General features: G+C 39.8%; 1 protein-coding gene across 1 annotated transcript in view; it reads right to left on the bottom strand.

The window, feature by feature from the left end:
• Nucleotides 1-16,679: 16,679 nt before the first annotated feature.
• SYTL3 (synaptotagmin like 3) overlaps nt 16,680-21,684 on the bottom strand; it is a 201,592-nt gene continuing 196,587 nt past the window's right edge. Inside the window, exon 16 of the mRNA XM_053710653.1 lies at nt 16,680-17,208. Within this exon, the coding sequence (XP_053566628.1) occupies nt 17,078-17,208 (131 nt within the window). The 3' untranslated portion in view covers nt 16,680-17,077. The remainder of the gene's footprint in view (nt 17,209-21,684) is intronic.

Consider the following 21,684-nt stretch of genomic DNA (forward strand, 5'->3'; position numbering starts at 1 on the left):
GTGGATGTCATCTCTTCCACCTTGGAGGCTGCCTCTGAGGAAGGACCTTCTAACTCAGGGTCCATTCCTTCATCCAAATCTCGTTTCTCTGAAGCGGACTGCTTGGAGATTGAACACTTAGTGTTGTCTAAGCGTGGTTTTTCTGAGTCGGTCATTGAGACCTTGATTCAGGCTTGCAATCTACCATAAGATATGGTGTAAATAAGGGCTACTCTTGGAGTAGGTTCAGGATTCTTAGGATTTTGTCTTTTCTCCAGTTCTCTGAAGGGTCAGATTTCTGCATTATCTGTTATGTTACAAAAGCGTCTGGCGGATGTGCCAGATGTTCAATCCTTTTGTCAGTCCCTGGTCAGAATTAGGCCTGTCTTTAAGTCTGTTGCTCCTCCTTGGAGCCTTAACTTAGTTCTTAAGGTTTTGCAACAGGCTCCGTTTGAGCCTTTACATTCCATAGATATTAAGTTGTTATCTTGGAAGGTTTTGTTTTTTGTTGCTATTTCTTCTGCTCAGAGGGTCTTGGAGCTCTCAGCCCTGCAGTGTGATTCGCCTTATCTTGTTTTTCATGCTGATAAGGCGCTTCTTTGTACTAAGGTGTGTTTACTTCCAAAAGTGGTTTCTGGTAGAAATATTATGAGACTGCTGGACAGCAGCCTCCTGAGAGAATAACAGCTCATTCCACTAGGGTTGTTTTGTCTTCTTGGACTTTCAAAAATGAAGCTTCTGTGGAACAGATTTGCAAGGCTGCAACTTGGTCCTCTCTGCATACTTTTTCCAAATTTGATACTTTTGCCTCGGCTGAGGCTTCTTTTGGGGGAAAGGTTCTTCAAGCGGTGGTGTCTTCTGTTTAGGTCTGCCTGTCTTGTTTTCCCTCCCTAGTCATCTGTGTCCTCTAGCTTGGGTGTTGGTTCACAACAGTAATTGATGACGTGGTGCACTCACCATATCTTAGGAAAGAAAACAAAATTTATGCTCACCTGATAAATTTATTTATTTCCGGATATGGGGAGTCCACGACCCCATCTTTAAATTTAAGACAGTTATTTTTTACTAAACCTCAGGCACCTCTGCACCTTTGTGTTATTCCTTTTCCATTTCCCTTCAGGTCGAATGACTGGGGATTATGGGAAGGGGAGTGACACAAGTTTTATGTGAATACCGTCAGCTACCTTCTCCAGCTTGCTCCTGTTTGTGTAAAGGGTCTTTTCATATGCAAAAGAAGGGGGAGGGGGGAGTGTCTTATTTGCCACTTGCAGTGGGCTTTTCAACAGAGCCAAACTCACAGCTTCTAAGTAAGTTTTTAAACAGTTTTATACTGGATTTTTATATCAGTATCTGTGCATCTTATTCTTTATAGTAGTGTCTATTACATGCAGTTATATGAAAATGAGTGTATACTGTCCCTTTAACAGCTTTGCTGTGGTGTTCTTTGCCTCCTCCTGCTGGCCAGGAGTGATATACCCAACAGTAATTGATGACGTCGTGGACTCACCATATCCGGAAAGAAAAACATTTATCAGGTAAGCATAAATTTTGTTTTACTGTAAAACAAAAGATAGATTCAACACTCCAGCTATATCTATAAATAATCGTGTGTGTGTATATATATATACACACACACACATACTCTGAAGTGGAGTGCACTTTCAGTCTGAAGTGGGTACACATCCTATGACCCAGCAAAATGCCCTGGGTGCTCAATAGCACTCACAGGTAGCTGCACAGCCCCCAGAACCACAGGCAGTTAACCCAAGACAAGCCTGGATGCAAAGCCCATAGGAAAAATAGGAAACAAATTAAAGGGACAGTCTAGTCAAAATTAAACTTTCATGATAGGACTTTCCAATTTACTTTTATCATCAAATTTGCTTTGTTTTCTTGGTATTCTTTGTTGAAAGCTAAACCTAGGTAGGTCATATGCCAATTTCTAAGCCCTTGAAAGCCGCCTCTTATCTCAGGGCATTTTTACAGTTTTTCACAGCTTGAGGGTGTTGGTTCATGTGTGCCATATAGATAATATTGTGCTCACGCATGTGGAGTTACTTATAAATCAGCACTGATTGGCTAAAATACAAGTCTGTCAAAAGAACTGAAATAAGAGGACAGTTTGCAGAGGCTTAGATACAAGGTAATTACAGAGGTAAAGAGTATATTAATATAACTGTTGGTTATACAAAACTGGGGAATGGGTAATAAAGGGATTATCTTTTTAAACAAAAATTCTGTAGTAGACTGTCCCTTTAACACAACACAGAGGAAGTCTGGCACTCACTTGCAAGCACATAGCTAAGATTAAAAGAAAAATGGAAGAGTTAGTTACCGCATCTGGTCAAATGGCTGGGTCAAGCTCAGGAACCATTTCAAGGTTGTTCCCTTGCTGGGTCCCTAATACAGCCAGACAATGCATGCTGTCAATCAAACAAACTGGGACACACCCAAGCTGGCACAGGTTTATATAATCTCCCTAGACACATACAAAACACGGAAGTGGACTGCACCCTCAGACTGGACCGTGTACACATCACATGACCCATAGGGAAAAATACAAAACAAATTAACAACACAGTGATATATATTTAAGAATAAATAAAACATTCTGCTATGTGAAGAACTTTGGAATTTGAAATATTCATATTTAATGTTGGGTTAGCGCACTTGAGAAAACTATAGGGTTTGCACTTAAATGTTTTCACTTTTTGCGCTCCATTGAAGTCTGTGGTGGAATACGTTAACGCGGTTGTAATATTCTAAGTTGTAATACCTGCACAAAAAGCTTACTTCTAACTGAGTTAAAGGGAAATTAAACCCAGTTTTTTTCTTTCATGATTCAGATAGAGAATACCATTTTAAACAACTTTCTAATTTACTTCTGTTATCTAATTTGCTTCATTCTCTTAATATTCCTTCCTGAAAAACATATCTAGATAGGCTCAGTAGCTTCTGATTGGTGGTTGCACATATTTGCCTCATGTGATTGACTCACCCATGTGCATTGCTATTTATTTAACAAAGGATATCTAAAGAGTGAAGCAAATTAGATAATAGAAGTAAATTGGAATGTTGTTTAAAATGGTATTCTCTGTCTGAATCATGAAAGAAGATTTTTGGTTTTAATGTCCCTTTAACACGCAAGTGGGAGCGATAAATAGTGCTCCACTCGTAATCTAGCCCGTAAAGGAACATAAAACATTTTTCTTTCATGATTCAGACAGAACACAACATTTTAAACAATTTTCCAATTTTCTTGTTATCGTTTGTTGAAAAGCAGGAAGGTAAGTCAGGAGTGTACACGTATCTGTAGCACTATATTGCAGCAGTTTTGCAACGTTTTACATTAGAAAGAGCACTAGATGGCAGAACTATTTTCAGACATGTGCACGCTGCTTATCTATATATCTCTTCAACAAAGAATAACATGAGAACAAAGCAAATTTGATAAAATAAGTAAATTGGAAAGTTTTTTTTTAAATTTTATTTCTCCTGTAAGGTGTATCCAGTCCACGGGTTCATCCATTACTTGTGGGATATTCTCCTTCCCAACAGGAAGTTGCAAGAGGACACCCACAGCAGAGCTGTCTATATAGCTCCTCCCCTAACTGCCACTCCCAGTCATTCTCTTGCAACTCTCGACAAGATGGGAAGTATAAGAGATATGTGGTGACTTAGTGTAGTTTTTACCTTCAATCAAGAGTTTGTTATTTTTAAACGGTACCGGCGTCATACTGTTTTACTCCCAGGCAGAAATTAGAAGAAGAATCTGCCTGGAGGTTGATGATCTTAGCAGTTTGTAACTAAGGTCCATTGCTGTTCTCACGCATAACTGAAGAGTATGGGAAAGACATCAGTTGGGGGAACGGTTTGCAGATTACCTGCTTTGAGGTATGTTCAGTATATTTATTTCTAGAGAGATGATAAGATCTAGAAAATGCTGACAGAGCCTTGTATAATTGAGGTAAGCCTGATGCAGTGATTTAACAACGACTGGGATCATGCTTTCAAAAAGGGTAATATTCATTCGAGTATACTCATATTTCTTAGTGACAAAACGTTTGCATGTTATATAGAAAGAACGTTTTTTCTCTGAGGGTGATAAATCATTTTTTTGGGGGCCTAGTTTCCACATGGCTAGTCAGATACTCCTAGGAGTATTTTTTTTAAGGCCCTCTGACATCAAGTGCATGTTGGGAGGGGCCTATTTTCGCGCTCTAGATGCGCAGTTCTTATTCAGACTGAGACATCCAGCTTCCCTAAATGAGTCCTCTGGCATCTGAGGACCACTATAGAGGGCTTATTTCTTCCCTAAATCGTATTTGAGGGCAGGTAGGAGCCACAGCAGAGCTGTGGCAAGGTGTTTAACTGTTTATTAACGTTTTTCAAATCCGGTTTGGGGCCTAAAGGGTTAATCATCCATTTGCAAGTGGGTGCAATGCTGCTTTAGTCCCTTATACACGCTGTAAAAATTTCGAAGAGTTTACTACTTTTTAACGCTGTTTTGCAATTTATGTGATTTTTTTTCTCTTAAAGGCACAGTACCGTTTTTGTTTAATTGCTGTTTCACATTTATTAAAGTGTTTTCCAAGCTTGCTGGTCTCATTACTAGTCTGTTAAACATGTCTGACATAGAGGAAACTTCTTGTTCAATATGTTTAGAAGCCATTGTGGAACCCCCTCTTAGAATGTGTACCAAATGTACTGTAATTTCTATAAATTATAAAGACCATATTATGGCATTTAAAGATTTATCACCAAAGGTTTCTCAGACTGACAAAAGGGAGGTTATGCCACCTAGCTCTCCCCACGTGTCAGAACCTATAACTCCCGCTCAAGTGACGTCAAGTACATCTAGCACGTCCAATGAGTTTACCTTACAAGACATTGCGGCAGTTATGACTAATAACCTCACAGAGGTATTGTCCAAACTGCCAGGGTTACAAGGAAAGCGAGACAGCTCTGGGGCTAGAACAAATACAGAGCTTTCTGACGCTTTAGTAGCTATGTCCGATATACCCTCACAATGCTCCAAAGCCGCGGCAAGGGAGTTGCTATCTGAGGGTGAGATTTCAGATTCAGGGAAGATTTTACTTCAGTCCGATTCTGAAATGACAGCCTTTACATTTAAGCTTGAACACCTCCGCTTATTGCTCAGGGAGGTTTTAGCGACTCTGGATGACTGTGACCCCATTGTAGCTCCAGAGAAATTGTGTAAAATGGACAAATACTTTGCAGTGCCTGTTTACACTGATGTCTTTCCAGTCCCTAAGAGGTTCTCGGAAATTATTACTAAGGAATGGGATAGACCAGGTGTTCCGTTCTCTCCCCCTCCTGCTTTTAAAAAAAAAAAAATGTTTCCCATAGATATCGCTATACGGGACTTGTGGCAGACAGTCCCTAAGGTGGAGGGTGCGGTTTCTACCCTAGCTAAGCGTACAACTATCCCCGTCGAGGACAGTTGTGCTTTCTTAGATCCTATGGATAAAAAATTGGAGGGTCTCCTTAATAAAAATTTTATCCATCAAGGTTTTATTCTTCAGCCTCTTGCATGCATTGCCCCAGCGGCTTTTTGGTTCGAGTCTCTTGAGGAGGCTCTACAGGTGGAGACCCCGTTAGATGATATTTTAGACAGGATTAAAGCTCTCAAGTTAGCTAATTCCTTTATTTCTGACGCCGTTTTTCATCTAACCAAACTAACGGCTAAGAATTCAGGTTTTGCCATTTTGGCACGCAGGGCGCTATGGCTTAAGTCCTGGTCAGCAGACGTTACTTCAAAGTCTAAGCTTCTTAACATCCCCTTCAAAGGACAGACCCTATTCGGGCCGAGCCTGAAGGAGATCATTTCTAAAATTACTGGAGGAAAAGGTCACGCTCTTCCTCAGGATAGGTCCAATAAATTAAGGACCAAACAGAATAATAATAAAACTTCAAGAGTGGCGCAGCTTCAGCTTCCTCTAATGCAAAACAAGAGGGAAATTTTGCCCAGTCCAAACCAGTCTGGAGACCGAACCAGGCTTGGAACAAGGGGCAGCAGGCCAAAAAACCTGCTGCCGCCTCTAAGACAGCATGAAGGAGTAGCCCCCGATCCGGGACCGGATCTAGTAGGGGGCAGACTTTCTCTCTTCGCCCAGGCTTGGGCAAGAGACGTCCAGGATCCCTGGGCATTAGAGATAGTTTCCCAGGGATATCTTCTGGATTTCAAAGCTTCATCTCCAAAGGGGAGATTTCATCTCTCACAATTATCTGTAAACCAGATAAAGAGAGAGGCATTCTTACGCTGTGTTCAAGACCTACTGGTTATGGGAGTGATCCACCCAGTTCCAAGGGAGGAACAGGGGCAGGGCTTCTATTCAAATCTGTTTATCGTTCCCAAAAAAGAGGGAACTTTCAGACCAATCTTGGATCTCAAGATCCTAAACAAATTTCTCAGGGTCCCATCCTTCAAGATGGAGACTATCCGAACCATCCTCCCTATGATCCAGGAGGGTCAATATATGACTACCGTGGACTTAAAGGATGCTTATCTCCATTTTCAGATTCACAGAGATCATCATCAGTTCCTCAGGTTCGCCTTCTTAGACAGGCATTACCAGTTTGTGGCTCTTCCCTTTGGGTTAGCCACGGCACCAAGAATTTTTACGAAGGTTCTAGGGTCCCTACTGGCGGTTCTAAGGCCACGGGGCATAGCGGTGGCTCCTTACCTAGACGACATTCTGATACAGGCGTCGACTTTTCAAATCGCCAAGTCCCATACGGACATTGTTCTGGCCTTTCTGAGGTCTCACGGGTGGAAGGTGAACGAAGAAAAGAGTTCTCTCTCCCCTCTCACAAGAGTTTCCTTCCTAGGAACACTGATAGATTCAGTAGAAATGAAAATTTTTCTGACAGAGGTCAGGTTATCAAAGCTTCTAACTTCATGCCGTGCTCTTCATTCCACTTCTCGGCCGTCAGTGGCTCAGTGTATGGAAGTAATCGGCCTAATGGTAGCGGCAATGGACATAGTTCCGTTTGCCCGCCTACATCTCAGACCACTGCAACTTTGCATGCTCAATCAGTGGAATGGGGACTACACAGATTTGTCCCCTCTGCTAAATCTGGATCAAGAGACCAGGGATTCTCTTCTCTGGTGGTTATCTCGGGTCCATCTGTCCAGGGGAATGAGTTTCCGCAGGCCAGAGTGGACTATAGTGACGACAGATGCCAGCCTTCTGGGCTGGGGCGCAGTCTGGAACTCAGGCTCAGGGTTCGTGGACTCAGGAGGAAGCCCTCCTTCCGATAAACATTCTGGAACTGAGAGCGATATTCAATGCTCTTCAGGCTTGGCCTCAACTAGCTGCGGTCAGGTTCATCAGATTTCAGTCGGACAATATCACGACTGTAGCCTATATCAACCATCAGGGGGGAACAAGAAGTCCCCTGGCAATGTTGGAGGTTTCAAAGATAATTCTTTGGGCAGAGGTTCACTCTTGCCATCTCTCAGCTATCCATATCCCAGGAGTAGAGAACTGGGAGGCGGATTTTCTAAGTCGGCAGACTTTTCATCCGGGGGAGTGGGAGCTCAATCCGGAGGTATTTGCCCAGCTTATTCAACTATGGGGCAAACCAGAACTGGATCTGATGGCGTCTCGTCAGAACGCCAAGCTTCCTTGTTACGGGTCCAGGTCAAGGGATCCCCAGGCAGCGCTGATAGATGCTCTAGCAGTGCCCTGGTCCTTCAGCCTGGCTTATGTGTTCCCACCATTTCCTCTCCTCCCTCGTCTGATTGCCAAGATCAGGCAGGAGAGAGCTTCGGTGATTTTGATAGCACCTGCGTAGCCACGCAGGACTTGGTATGCAGATCTGGTGGACATGTCATCCTTTCCACCATGGACTCTGCCGCTGAGGCAGGACCTCCTACTCCAAGGTCCATTCAAACATCCAAATCTAATTTCTCTGCGGCTGACTGCTTGGAGATTGAACGCTTGATTTTATCAAAACGTGGTTTCTCTGAGTCGGTCATTGATACCTTAATTCAGGCTCGAAAAGCCTGTCACCAGGAAAATCTATCATAAGATATGGCGTAAATATCTTCATTGGTGTGAATTTAAGGGTTACTCATGGAGTAAAGTCAGGATTCCTAGGATATTATCCTTTCTCCAAGAAAGATTGGAGAAGGGATTGTCAGCTAGTTCCTTAAAGGGACAGATTTCTGCTCTGTCTTTTCTTCTGCACAAGCGTCTGGCAGATGTTCCAGACGTTCAGGCGTTTTGTCAGGCTTTAGTTAGAATCAAGCCTCTGTTTAAACCTGTTGCTCCGCCATGGAGTTTAAATTTAGTTCTTAAAGTTCTTCAAGGGGTTCCGTTTGAACCTCTGCATTCCATAGATATCAAGCTTTTATCTTGGAAAGTTCTGTTTTTGGTAGCTATCTCTTCGTCTCGAAGAGTTTCAGAGTTATCTGCCTTACAGTGTGATTACCCTTATCTGATCTTCCATGCAGATAAGGTAGTTTTGCGTACCAAACCTGGGTTTCTTCCTAAGGTGGTATCTAATAAGAATATCAATCAGGAGATTGTTGTTCCGTCTCTGTGTCCTAATCCTTCTTCAAAGAAGGAACGTCTATTACACAATCTTGACGTGGTTCGTGCTTTAAAGTTTTATTTACAAGCTACTAAGGATTTTCGTCAAACATCTGCATTGTTTGTTGTCTACTCTGGACAGAGGAGAGGCCAAAAGGCTTCGGCATCTTCTCTTTCTTTTTGGCTGAGAAGCATAATCCGTTTAGCTTATGAGACTGCTGGCCAGCAGCCTCCTGAAAGAATTACAGCTCATTCCACTAGTGCAGTAGCTTCCACATGGGCTTTTAAAAATGAGGCCTCTGTTGCACAGATTTGTAAGGCGGCGACTTGGTCTTCACTTCATACTTTTTCTAAATTCTACAAATTTGATACTTTTGCTTCCTCGGAGGCTATTTTTGGGAGAAAAGTCTTGCAGGCAGTGGTGCCTTCCGTTTAAGTTCCTGCCTTGTCCCTCCCTTCATCCATGTCCTAAAGCTTTGGTATTGGTATCCCACAAGTAATGGATGAACCCGTGGACTGGATACACCTTACAAGAGAAAACAAAATTTATGCTTACCTGATAAATTTCTTTCTCTTGTGGTGTATCCAGTCCACGGCCTGCCCTGTCACTTTAAGGCAGGTGTTTTTTTTTATTTTTAAACTACAGTCACCACTGCACCCTATAGTTTCTCCTTTTTTCTTGCTTGTCTTCGGTCGAATGACTGGGAGTGGCAGTTAGGGGAGGAGCTATATAGACAGCTCTGCTGTGGGTGTCCTCTTGCAACTTCCTGTTGGGAAGGAGAATATCCCACAAGCAATGGATGAACCCGTGGACTGGATACACCACAAGAGAAAGAAATTTATCAGGTAAGCATACATTTTGTTTTTCTATACGAATCATGAAAGAAAACTTTTGGGTTCCATGTCCCTTTAAGCAGGTATCTCTGTTTAATGTGGGGTTACCTACACTAGTATGGTTAAATCCATGTGTGGAAAAAAAACACTAAAGACACAATAAGAAAGAAGGTGTAATTCCTTGTGAACAAGTATATGAACGGCGATTTCTGTGATATGGTGGGTGTAACTTAAAGGGACATGATACCCAAATGTTGAAAAACATAAAAATGATGCAACATAGCTGTAAAAAGTTGACTAGAAAATATCACCTGAACATCTCTATGTAAAAAAGAAAAATATTTTACCTCAAAATGTCCTAAGTATTCACACCCTAAAGGACTTTAAGCAGCAAATCAGTATGTCTGTCCCAGGACCCGGCAAGGGAGTGAGCCTCATGCACACTTGTGTTATTTCTCTATACAATTAAAGGAAGTTTACTATGAAATCTTACGAGAGTTAAAGGAACATGAAACCCAAACATTTTCTTCCATGATTCAGATAGAGAATACACTTTTAAACAACTTTCTAATTTACTTCTATGATCTAATTTGTTTCATTCTCTTGGTATCATTTGTTGAAGGAGCAGCAATGCACTACTAGTTTCTAACTGAACACATGGGTGAGCCAATGACAATCGGTATATATATGCAGCCACCAATCAACAGCGAGAACCTAGGTTCTTTGCTGCTCCTAAACTTACCTAGATAAACCTTTCAGCAAAGGATAACAAGACAAGGAAGCAAAATAAATAATAGAAATAAATTGGAAAGTTTTTTAAAGTTGTATTCTCTATTTGAATCATGAAAGAAAATGTTGGGTTTCATGTCCCTTTAAGTGAAATCTCATGAGATCACAGTAAAAGAGTTCATGACCTCAGCACTGCTGTTGGTCTTTTCTTCCTTCCTTTTTTTTTTTACCTGCAGCTGGGCAGTAACTGAAAGACAACTTTTTTACATAGAAATGTTCAGTTGATATTTTCCTGTCAGCTTTTTACAGTTCTGCTGCATCACATTTAAAGGGACAGTCAAGTAAAAAAAAATGTTCATGATTTAAATAGGGCATGTAATTTTAAACAATTTCCCAATTTACTTTTATCACCAATTTTGCTTTGTTCTTTTGGTATTCTTAGTTGAAAGCTAAACCTAGGAGTTTCATATGCTAATTTTTTAGACTTTGAAGACTGCCTCTAATCTGAATGGATTTTGACCACTAGAGGGCATTGGTTCATGTGTTTCATATAGATAACATTGAGCTCATGCACGTGAAGTGACCTAGGAGTGAGCACTGATTGGCTAAAATGCAAGTCTGTCAAAAGAACTAAAATAAGGGGCAGTCAGCAGAAGCTTAAATACAAGGTTATTACAGAGGTAAAACGTGTATTCTTATAACTGTGTTGGTTATGCAAAACTGGGGAATGGGTAATAAAGGGATTATCTTTCTTTTTAAACAACAAAAATTCTGGTGTTGACTATCCCTTTAAGTGATTTAGCATATAAGTATTATGTCCCTTTAAGGGTGAACTACACTATACACTTGGTCAAATGGCCTGAACTGCTAGCCTACTGCTGTGTGGGCTATTTATGTCTAGCAAAACTTAATTTTCCCCAGGCTAGGAGACTGTGAGTGTAATGTAGGCATGGTAGTAGATAGGAAGTTAGACCCCATCCAATTTCTAAGTTTTATGTTGTGTTTTATGTTAAAAGGATATGAAACCCATTTATTTTTTCAAGATTGAGATAGAACATACAATTTACTTCTATTATCAAATTAATTTTGTTCTCTTAGTATCCTTTGGTGAATGAGCAGCAATGCATTACTGAGAGCAAGCTGAATGCATTGGCTGAGTCAATGACAATAGGCATATATGTGCAACCACCAATCTGCAGTTCTGTTCCTGAACCTACCTAGGTATTTTGTTCAACAAAGCATAGTAAGAGAATGAAGCAAATGAGATGATAGATGTTAATTGTAAGGTTGTTTAAAATTGCATGCTCTATCAGAATCATGAAAGGAAAAAAAAGTTTCATATCCCTTTAAAATTCAGTAAGTCAATATGTAATATGCAGCAGTATTAAGTTTCTGAAGTCTACAGCAGGACAGTAAAGAAAACCATCATTTTCAATAGAAAATGTACAGGAAAAGCAGGCAAAGTAAATCATTAGCATACACTATAGTTTATAGTAAAACATTTTATGCAGGGGTTTAATTTTGAGATAAATATCCCTATAAGTGAGGCACATACAGTACATTGCAACAATGGAGGAACTTGGATGGTGCCGTGAAGCTATGTTAGCAGTGTGTCGCATACACAAGATACTTGTTAGTTTTCCAGCTTCTTAATAATAAACATTCTATTAAAATAAAATAAAGCAATCTAATACAAATGTTACCTGCTCCTATTCTACCAGCACTTTATATACAGGTAGAATTTTCATAAATAAAAAGAGAGAAGCGCTCAACCTGGGAACGAACAATAGCATAAGAGCTTGTTCTATGGCTTAGTTACCACCCTAGAAGCAGCCTCTTTTTGCTCAACATGTGCCTTTCACAGAGAAGAACTTTCCTCTAGCATATCAGTCTGATCCTGACTTAAAGGGACAGTCAACCCAAATAGCGGTTTCATTTATACATATATACTTGCCATGGATCATCATTTCTCAATGTAGCCCAGTTTTCAAATATATAGTGTTTGTCAGTAAAATCACTTACTGTTCGCGCCGCAGCCGATTCAAAATGTCCGTTAAGCCCATCCCATTTTTCATCATCAGTGACATCAGCAGGTTCTTCTTACTTGTGTAAATTTTCTATCCTACTCGTAACCGGATTTTTGCGCATGCGCAATGCGCCTCTGGTATTGGATTCTTAGCAGCATTGTGACTTATATGGTTGTCACTGGTGTTGGTGTATACATTTCATGCGTATGTGTGTATATACAAGTGTGAAGTGTAATGTTTGTCCATCAGCTTGTTATGTTCAGTTACAGAGATAGCTAGAACTACTATTGTTTCTATGGATCTCATTTTTTTTTACCAAATCTTACTTTCTTAGCCAAACTGTATTGTAGCATATTGCTCCGTTTTTGGATGGATTTACTGTAGCATATTGCTCCGTTTTTGGATGGATTTACTGTAGCATATTGCTCCGTTTTTGGATGGCTTTACTGTAACATATTGCTCCGTTTTTGGATGGATTTACTGTAGCATATTGCTCCGTTTTTGGATGGATTTACTGTAGCATATTGCTCCGTTTTTGGATGGATTTACTGTAGCATATTGCTCCGTTTTTGGATCGATTTACTTTGCAGGCTGTTTTTATTATGTATCAGGAAAAGTGGCTTCTTGTTATTACTGCTAGTGAATTGGGGTGTTGCACATAGCAGCAAGTAAAGGAAGTGGAAAAGCAGCCTGTGAGAGTAAATGATTTCTGCACATTGTTGAACTCTGAAACGTACATATGCTGTAGAAGAGTTTATATTTTGTTACTGCACTTATTATTTGATTAGAAACAATAGTATAAATGAAAACGCTATTTGGGTTGACTGTCCCTTTAACAGTACAGCCCAGCCCCGAAATACAGGTGAAACTCGAAAAATTAGAATATCGTGCAAAAGTTAATTTATTTCACTAATGCAACTTAAATGGTGAAACTAATATATGAGATAGACTCATTACATGCAAAGCAAGATAGTTCAAGCCGTGATTTGTCATAATTGTGATGATTATGGCTTACAGCTCATGAAAACCCCAAATCCACAATCTCAGAAAATTAGAATATTGTGAAAAGGTGCAATATTCTAGGCTCAACGTGTCCCGCTCTAATCAGCTAATTAAGCCATAACACCTGCAAAGGGTTCCTAAACCTTTAAATGGTCTCTCAGTCTGGTTCAGTAGGAATCACAATCATGGGAAAGGCTGCTGACCTGACAGTTGTGCAGAAAACCATAATTGACACCCTCCATAAGGAGGGAAAGCCTCAAAAGGTAATTGCAAAAGAAGTTGGATGTTCTCAAAGTGCTGTATCAAAGCACATTAATAGAAAGTTATGTGGAAGGGAAAAGTGTGGAAGAAAAAGGTGCCCAAGCAGCAGGGATGATTGCAGCCTGGAGAGGATTGTCAGGAAAAGGCCATTCAAAAGTGTTGGGGACTTTCACAAGGAGTGGACTGAGGCTGGAGTCAGTGCATCAAGAGCCACCACACACAGACGGATCCTGGACATGGGCTTCAAATGTCGTATTCCTCTTGTCAAGCCACTCGTGAACAACAAACAACGTCAGAAGCGTCTTACCTGAGCTAAAGAAAAACAGACCTGGTCTATTGCTCAGTGGTCCAAAGTCCTCTTTTCTGATGAGAGCAAATTTTGCATCTCATTTGGAAACCAAGGATCCAGAGTATGGAGGAAGAATGGAGAGGCACACACTGCAAGATGCTTGAAGTCCAGTGTGAAGTTTCCACAGTCTGCGTTGATTTGGGGAGCCATGTCATCTGCTGGTGTTGGTCCACTGTGCTTTATTAAGTCCAGGGTCAACACAGCCGTCTACCAGGAGATTTTGGAGCACTTAATGCTTCCTTCCGCAGATGAGCTCTATGGGGATGCTGACTTCATTTTCCAGCAGGACTTGGAACCTGCCCACACTGCCAAAAGCATCAAAACCTGGTTCAATGACCGTGGGATTACTGTGCTTGATTGGCCATCAAACTTGCCTGACCTGAACCCCATAAAGAATCTATGGGGCATTGCCAAGAGAAAGATGAGAGACATGAGACCGAACAATGCAGAAGAGCTGAAGGCCACTATTGAAGCATCCTGGTCTTCCATAACACCTCAGCAGTGCCACAGACTGATAGCTTCCATACCAAGCCGCATTGAGGCAGTACTTGCTGCAAAAGGGGCCCAAACCAAGTACTGAGTACATACAGTATGCATGCTTATACTTTTCAGAGGTCCGATATTGTTCTATGTTTTATTGATTGCATGTAATATTCTAATTTTCTGAGATTGTGGATTTGGGGTTTTCATGAGCTGTAAGCCATAATCATCACAATTATGACAAATCACAGATTGAACTATCTTGCTTTGCATGTAATGAGTCTCTCTCATATATTAGTTTCACCTTTTAAGTTGCAATAGTGAAATAAATGAACTTTTGCGTAATAGTCTAATTTTTCGAGTTTCACCTGTACCAGGCAATCCCTCTCTGAACGAGAGAAACTGCAAAACTGTTGCATGATGCCTTAAATGTAAATAATCCACAATGTCTAAAAGTAAATAGTCATCATTAAAGAACAACTGTCACTTACCTATTAGAAACTCCCCTTTAAAAAAATACTGTTTGGTCATTTATTTAGATGTGTCTATATAATATTGTGTCATGTCATTTGCATATCTGCATTTTCTTCTCTGTGAATTGGAAATTTTGGAAATTTCCAAAATTTTAGTTAATGTGAAAACAAGGAGAAATTACATCATAGTTTACACATCTTAATAAAAATGTTGAGTAGGGTTTTAACCATACTGTCTGTATAAATTCTATTGGTATAGTTCTTTCTTACCCTTAGGGGTCGATTTATCAAAGGGTTCTCAAGCCTTTCAACCCCCTACAACTGCAGGTTCTCACAAGAGAACCGGCAGTCTGTATTTAACAAACATCGGTCATTAGACCGCTGCTTTCCTAACCTTTCGCCACCTCTAATGTGGCGAATTTCAATCTCCCCAGTCTCGTCAGACCGGGGAGATTGATCTCTCCTGTCTGCACGTGATTGCCTGTGCGCGGGCAGGGGGCGGGATTGCAGGCTAGCGCAAATTAGCGCTTGTGTGCAATGCTAAATTCTGCCAGCAGAATTCAGCCCGCCAGAGGCAAGCTGCGGCGGAGAGGGGCGCGTATGTCCGCCCCTGTCCACCGCAGATTAATAAATTGACCCCTTAGGGTTTGATATTGCAGCAAATGGATGGAATGGCATTTCTTGCATGCAAAGGTTTATGATTCTATCTGTGTATAGAAACAATGTAAACAGATATGGTAAAGATGTATGGCAAGAGACAGTAAAGTCAAAATTAATCATTCATGATACAGATATAAAAGGCAATTTTAAATAACTTTCCAATTGACTTGTGTTAAAGGGACACTGAACCCAAATGTTTTCTTTCGTGATTCAGATAGAACATGCAATTTTAAGCAACTTTCTAATTTACTCCTATTATTAATGTTTCTTTGATCTCTTGCTATCTTTATTTGAAAAATAAGGTATCTAAGCTTTTTTTTATTGGTTCAGACAACACTTTTTTATTGGTGGATGAATTTATCCACCAATCAACAAGAACAACCCAGGTTGTTCACCAAAAATGGGCCGGCATCTAAACTTACATTCTTGCATTTCAAATAAAGATACCAAGAGAATGACGAACATTTGATAATAGGAGTACATTAGAAAGTTGCTTAAAATGTCTTGCTCTATCTGAATCACAAAAGAAAAAATTTGGGTTCAGTGACCCTTTAAGCAATTTTTTGTGCACTTGATATCCTTTGTTGAAAGAAATACTTAGGTAGGCTCAGGAGCAGCAATGTACTACTGGGAACTACCTGCACATATATACATCTTGCCATTGGCTCACACAATGTGTTCAACTAGCTCCCAGTAGTGCTTTGCTGCTCTTTTAACAAAGGATACCAAGATAATGAAGGAAATTTGATAACAGAAGTAAATTGGACAGCTGTTTAAAATTGTATGAGGTATCTGATTCATTAAATATTTTGGGGGGTTTCATGCCCCTGTGTTACATATACCCCTGGTGGTACTCAGAGCATTGCAATTGCCCTAATACATCTCATGTAAACAGTGAATGTATCACAGATATCATTGTCTCTCTGTTCCACCCTCAAGCACCACTAACCGGCAATATTGGATTTCCTTTGGCCGCTCATAAGGTTGCCACCTCAGCCATGGTTTCCTGGACACTTATGCTTTATACATGCTGCAGGGTGTGCAGAGAGGAACATGAATAGTTCTGTTCAGTGTCACTATTTGTGTGCTTTCCAGGGTTGAAATTCGTGTTCCTACCTGCATACCCTGCAGCATGTATAACTCATAAGTGTCCAGGAAAACATGGCTGAGGTGGCAACCTTAGCCGCTTAGCTTCTCACTTGCTGTTACTGACTCCCCTGTGGTAATGGAGGGATATCCTTGGTAAAACTGGATTTTAAAATAAATTCCTGAAAAGAGAAAACTATATCTGATACCAGTTTGTCACATTCTGGGTTATGCACCATTGTCTCTTATTTTTTTATTTTAATCATTTTAATGTGTTGCAGTCGTGGGTACTTAGGACACAAATGTATATCTGTAGAAGTATTAGCTACAAGAAGGTTGACAAACACTTCTCTGAATGATATAATCATATTAATGGTATTGATTATAAAAGAAAGTGCAAATTATGACCGTGTGAACCATAAATGACTAATATGCATGCCCAGTACAGTATACACAGGTAAACAAGTGCTTTTTTATGATAATATAGTAAATTTCTGTAGGCTGAACTGTCTTAGTTTCTTATTTTGCACAGTGAGCGTATAGCAAGTCTCTGAATATAGTACAAGTGGATATTGCTTTATACAGCAATTCTCTCATGCATTATATATGCAACAGTTTGACATTCCATTCTGGTGGTCAAAAATGATAACGCCCCATGTTAGAGTGTAGCACAATTGTTTCCTCGATCCATTCATTGGGCCGGTTAAGTAGTCGCTGCCACAGGGGTTCTGCTGATTGGTAACATTCAGATTCACTGGTGTCCTCAGCTGTAGGAAAACAAAATAATTAATTACCTATGATACCATGTACTTAAACATATTGATTAAATATAAATAAGCACCATATTGTAGGGAAAAAACAAGAAAACTCTGGAAATATGGGCTGTGTGTCACAAGATGGTTTTCTCATAGTTTATCTTACCTTGATTTCTTTTCTCTATCACTTTCCTTTCCCCTGTTACCTCCCACCTCCATTCAACTCTCAACCTGGCTTTTTAGTTCATTTATTCTGTCTAATTCACATTATAAGCTATTCTCTATAAAACTTTTCTTATTTAATTCCTTTTCTGTATTCCTAACAGCTATGTCATTTATTCACATGTGCTTTACATTTCACTCTTCTCTCCTGCTGCTCTCTGTCAACTCTTTTTCTCTCCTTTCCTTACTCATAAAGGTCCTCCCTATTTTACTTCTCTCATCCCATTTTCCTCTTACTTTTCTAGGTTAACACATAATATAGATATGTTTGACATAGAAATATGGATGGAGAGGGAGACCAATGCTGCCTTCAGTGAAAAGCATACCTAGATAAGCTCAGGAAAGGGTAATTAGTGGCTGCACATATGCCTCATGTTATTGGCTCATCCATGTGCATGGCTGTTTCTTCAACAAAGGATACCAAGAGAATGAAGGAAATTAGATAATAAAAGTAAAATGGAAAGTTGTTTAAAATGGTATTTTCTATCTGAATCATGAAAGCAAAATTGTGGGTTTCAAGTCCTTGGCAATTAGTTATCAAGTGATTTTTATAAGCCTCCTTTCCTTTCTTCATTAAAATAATAGGCATTGTGTATCAACATACCCATCCAATTGAATTCAAGCTATTAGGGTCATATCAAAATCAACTACTCATTTTTTCACCTTTGCAGATAATGCAAAATGTTCAGTCATTTGAAACACGGACTATCTTTATTATGAGGTCTATTGAGAAGCATGGTAATGTGGTTACAACATTTTGGGTCAGATCACACTTCTTTACTTGCATTTTTGTGTTTGATTTGTAAACAGCGCTGGAGCGCAATCCATACAACTTGCATTTTGGGACTGGTATTACAAGTTTATGGTTAAACATAACAAAAAAGACTATCCCTTCACTGTTTTCATGTATGGGATGAGGATAACACAGAAAAAAATAAACACATTTTTGACCAAGTCCTGATTAAAATAGGTGACAATTGGTGCTCCCAGTGAAGTAGTAAGTGATGGTGCTTATAGGTTTGTAACTAATTTCCCCATAAAACTAGTAAAAGTGACTAATTAAAGGGACAGTCTAGTCAAAATTAAACTTTCATGATTCAGATAGAACATGCAATTTAATACAACTTAAAGGTATAGTCTAGTCAAAATTAAACTTTTATGATTTATATAGGGAATGCAATTTTAAACAACTTTCCAATTCACTTTTATCATCAAATTTAGTTCTCTTGGTATTCTTTGTTGAAAGCTAAACCTAGGTAGGCTCATATGCTAATTTCTAAAACCTTGAAGGTCGCCACTTATTTCTTGAAGGTCGCCACTTATTTCAATATATTTGGCAGTTTTTCACAGCTAGAGGGCATAAGTTCATGTGTTCCATACAGATAACATTGTGGCGACGCCCGTAGATTTACAAGTGAGAGGGCATTGATTGGCTAAATCAAAACAACTGAAATAAGGGGGTAGTCTGCAGAGGCTTAGATACAAGGTAATCACAGAGGTAAAACGTATCTTAATATAACCATATTGGTTGTGCAAAACAGGGGAATGGGTAATAAAGGGATTTTCTATCTTTTTAAACAATAACAATTCTGGAGTAGACTGTCCCTTTAACGATTTATTTTTCCAATCAAATTTGCTTCGTTCTCTTGGTATTCTTTGTCGAAAGCTAAACATAGGTAGGATTATATGCTAATTTCTAAGCCTTTAAAGGCTGCCTCTTATCTCAGTGCATTTTGATGTGTTTGCAGCTAAACAATGCTAGTTCATGTGTGCCATATAGACAACATTGTGCTCATGGCTGTGTAGTTACCTAGGACTCAGTACTAATTGACTAAAATGCAAGTCTGTCAAAAGAACTGAAATAAGGAGGCAGTCTGCAGAGGCTTAGATACAAGGTAATCAGAGGTAAAATGTAAATGAATATAAATGTGTTGGTTATGCAAACTGTGGAATGGGTGATAAACTGATTATCTATCTTTTTAAACAATACTAATTCTGGAGTAGACTGTCCCTTTAAGAATGCATTGTAATGGCTTTAGCATAAAATATGAATAATAAAATTAATTTATCCGTCAAAATAAAAAATAAGACAATAATTACACAAGTATGTCATCTCCATGACAGGGCCAAGACCCTTCATGTGCAGACTTTCAACTAGGGTTTAAACAACGGCCATGTTTTTCTGCACACTTATGAGTTACACATGCTGCAGGGTGTGCAGAGGGGAACATACATTGTGCTGCTGGACAGCACACAGATATTACCCTGGCACTATTCATGTTCCTCCCTGCACACCATGCATCATGTGTAACTCACAAGAGTCCAGGAAAACATGACGCAGGGGGCAACCGTAATTCCAACCCTTCGCCTTGTAATGTAAGATCTGTGTTGTGGAAGTCAGTGTTATATGTCTCAATGTTGTATGCTAGGATGTACTCCGTTCAGTATTCTGTACACACCACTTACCTTGTAAGTTTTAATTTAACATAAATGTACTATTTCTATTTGAACCAGCACTCTTTTTCTCAGCCTCTCTGGTATGTACATTAGGTACACAACCCATTTTTAATAAACTTTTTGACCTCCAAATCTCCCTTTGTGTCAGCCTTCTGTAGCATCATTTGGGAGTGTGTGACCTTGACTAGTTTCTAACGGGCAGACCTCTATCTGCAGTCCATTACTGAAGTATGTGACGTCTTGCTAAAAGTAAAACCACGTTTACATAAAAACTGTTCGAAGCTTATGGGGCTGATTTATCATCGGTCTGTCCGACATGATCCGCTCAGCGTATCATGTCCGACAGACATAGATGAATGCCGACAGCATACGCTGTAGGCATTTATCATTGCACAAGCAGTTCTTGTGAACTGCTTGTGCAATGCCGCCCCTGCAGATTCGTGGCCAATCGGCCGCTAGCAGGGGGTGTCAATCAGCCCGATCGTATTGGATTGGGCGGATTGATGTCCGCAGCCTCAGAGCAGGCGGATCAGTTATGGAGCAGCGGTCTTAAGACCGCTGCTTCATAACTGCTGTTTCCGGCGAGCCTGAAGGAGCTTGCTAATTCGTCCCCTAATCCTCTTGTTTCAAGAAAAAACACTTGTAGTAAGGTCTGAGTTAACTTAGTTAAGTAAGTTTTCCCCAAAACACTTCATTTTAGGGCAGTCCCAGGACAGATGAACCCAATTAGTTGACTCAGCTGAACATTTAATGTAAGAGTCTTTTGCCCCTGGGATCAATTTCACTTGTACTGCAGGGCTGGAAAATGTTTCCACACTTGTTTCTAATCCTATTCATATGTCTGTCAGCAACTGGGAGCAAAGAGTTAAAGGGACATTAAACAACTGGGTAAAACACAGTAGCACTGAGGTTTACTACTCCCCATTTTGTTGTTTTCTCTGCTGTACCTGCAGCTCTTTTTAAAGCCATTCTCTTATTTTAGCTCATTACAGAATCCAGCTCTGCATTTTATACTGGGTGCCGCCATCTTGTAGCTCACGTATTGTTACATCCTGTGATAGAAGCAGTGACCTTTCACAGATCTGTGATGTCACTGGCTTTTTTACAGCTGTACCTTTCACTTCAGCTCAGATAATATAGAGCGGAAACGTTATATTTTTACAGTTTTTTTGCACAGTTTACAAGTTACTTAAGAAATATAAGCTTCAAAATGGCGGCACCCAGTGTGAAGATGCAGAGCTTCACTAATTAATACTGCAGGCACAGGAATAAAAACCAATAACATGAGGAGCAGTTCCCATGCTACTGTAGTTGTACTCAGGAGTTTAACCTTAAACTGTTCTTTGTGAATCAGAGGGAAGGAGTTAATAACTCCTCACTTGTGACAAATACATAGTATGGTTTGGGATGAGGCCATTATATTTAAAGGAACATGAAATCCCAAATGTATCTTTCATGATTTAGATAATACAATTTTAAACAATATTCATGTTTACTTCTATTATGTAATTTGCTTCATTCTTTAGGTATCCTTTGCCGAAGAAATATCACTGCACATGGGTGAGCCAATCACACGAGGCATCCAATCAGTAGCTACTGTGCCTATTTAGATATCTTTTCAACAAAGTATATCAAGCGAATGAAGCAAATTAGATAATATAAGTCAATTGGAAAGTTGTTTAAAATGGCATGCTCTTTCTAAATCATGTCCCTTTAAGTATCGGTTCTGATGTCCCTTTTTTGCAAACTAATAATTCCTTTGCAATTTACTTATCATTTATGGGGAATTAAGGTGTTGCACTTAAATAA

Source organism: Bombina bombina, chromosome 4, assembly GCF_027579735.1.
Source record: "Bombina bombina isolate aBomBom1 chromosome 4, aBomBom1.pri, whole genome shotgun sequence".
NCBI classification, from domain to species: Eukaryota; Metazoa; Chordata; class Amphibia; order Anura; family Bombinatoridae; genus Bombina; species Bombina bombina.